This window comes from Eimeria mitis, genomic scaffold, assembly GCF_000499745.2.
Source record: "Eimeria mitis Houghton genomic scaffold, Emh_scaff4754, whole genome shotgun sequence".
Taxonomy (NCBI): Eukaryota; Apicomplexa; class Conoidasida; order Eucoccidiorida; family Eimeriidae; genus Eimeria; species Eimeria mitis.
The window spans coordinates 1-614 of record NW_013573055.1 but is presented as its reverse complement, the minus strand read 5'-3'; the positions used below and the strand labels follow the sequence as shown (position 1 = coordinate 614).

The 614-nt window shown below is 60.6% G+C and overlaps 1 protein-coding gene across 1 annotated transcript in view; it reads right to left on the bottom strand.

Annotated features, from left to right (window-relative positions):
- Window positions 1-398, bottom strand: part of EMH_0077400 (uncharacterized protein) — a gene marked incomplete at both ends in the record, with an annotated part of 4,717 nt that extends 4,319 nt beyond the window's left edge. Inside the window, one exon of the mRNA XM_013499853.1 lies at window positions 113-398. Coding sequence (XP_013355307.1) covers window positions 113-398 — 286 coding nt within the window. The remainder of the gene's footprint in view (window positions 1-112) is intronic.
- Between the last annotated feature and the right edge of the window lie 216 nt (window positions 399-614).

Here is a 614-nt window from a genome sequence, read left to right as displayed (position 1 = left end):
AGGGGAAGAGCCACGAGGCTTGTCTGAGCAGACTCAGGAAGCCCACTGCTGCTGCTGCTGCTGCTGCTGCTGCTGCTGCTGTTTGCTGCTGCTGCTGCAGCAACGAGTGCACCCGCCGCTGCGGCGTTGCGCGGTTCCAGCGCTGCTGCGTTCAAAGCAGGCCCAGGGGCCCCCGCATGAGGAGGGGCATCATCAACAGCAGTACCCTGTGCTGCTGTTGTAGTTGTTGCTTCTGCTGCTGTTGCTGCTGTTGCTGCTGCTGCTGCTGCTGCTGCTGCGGGTGGAGACGGGGTCTCAACGCGAGTCAAGAGACGAAGACGTCGGCGGGAGAAAGTGTCTCTCTTATGCTGCCGCGCCGGCATCAGCTGCTGCACATAGGCCAGGCGATCGAGGCCCATGAAGCGCACCACTGCAGCAGCAGCAAACGCAGCAGCAGCAGCAAACGCAGCAGCAGCAGCAAACGTAAGTACAGCAGCAAATGCAGCAGCAGCGAATGTATATGCACCGACAAATGCAGCAGCAGCGCATGCAAATGCAGCAGCAAGAAATGCAAGTGCAGCAGCAGCTAAGCCCCGCACCTGTCTTCAGCAACGGAGGGACAGAGGGGTCCTGCT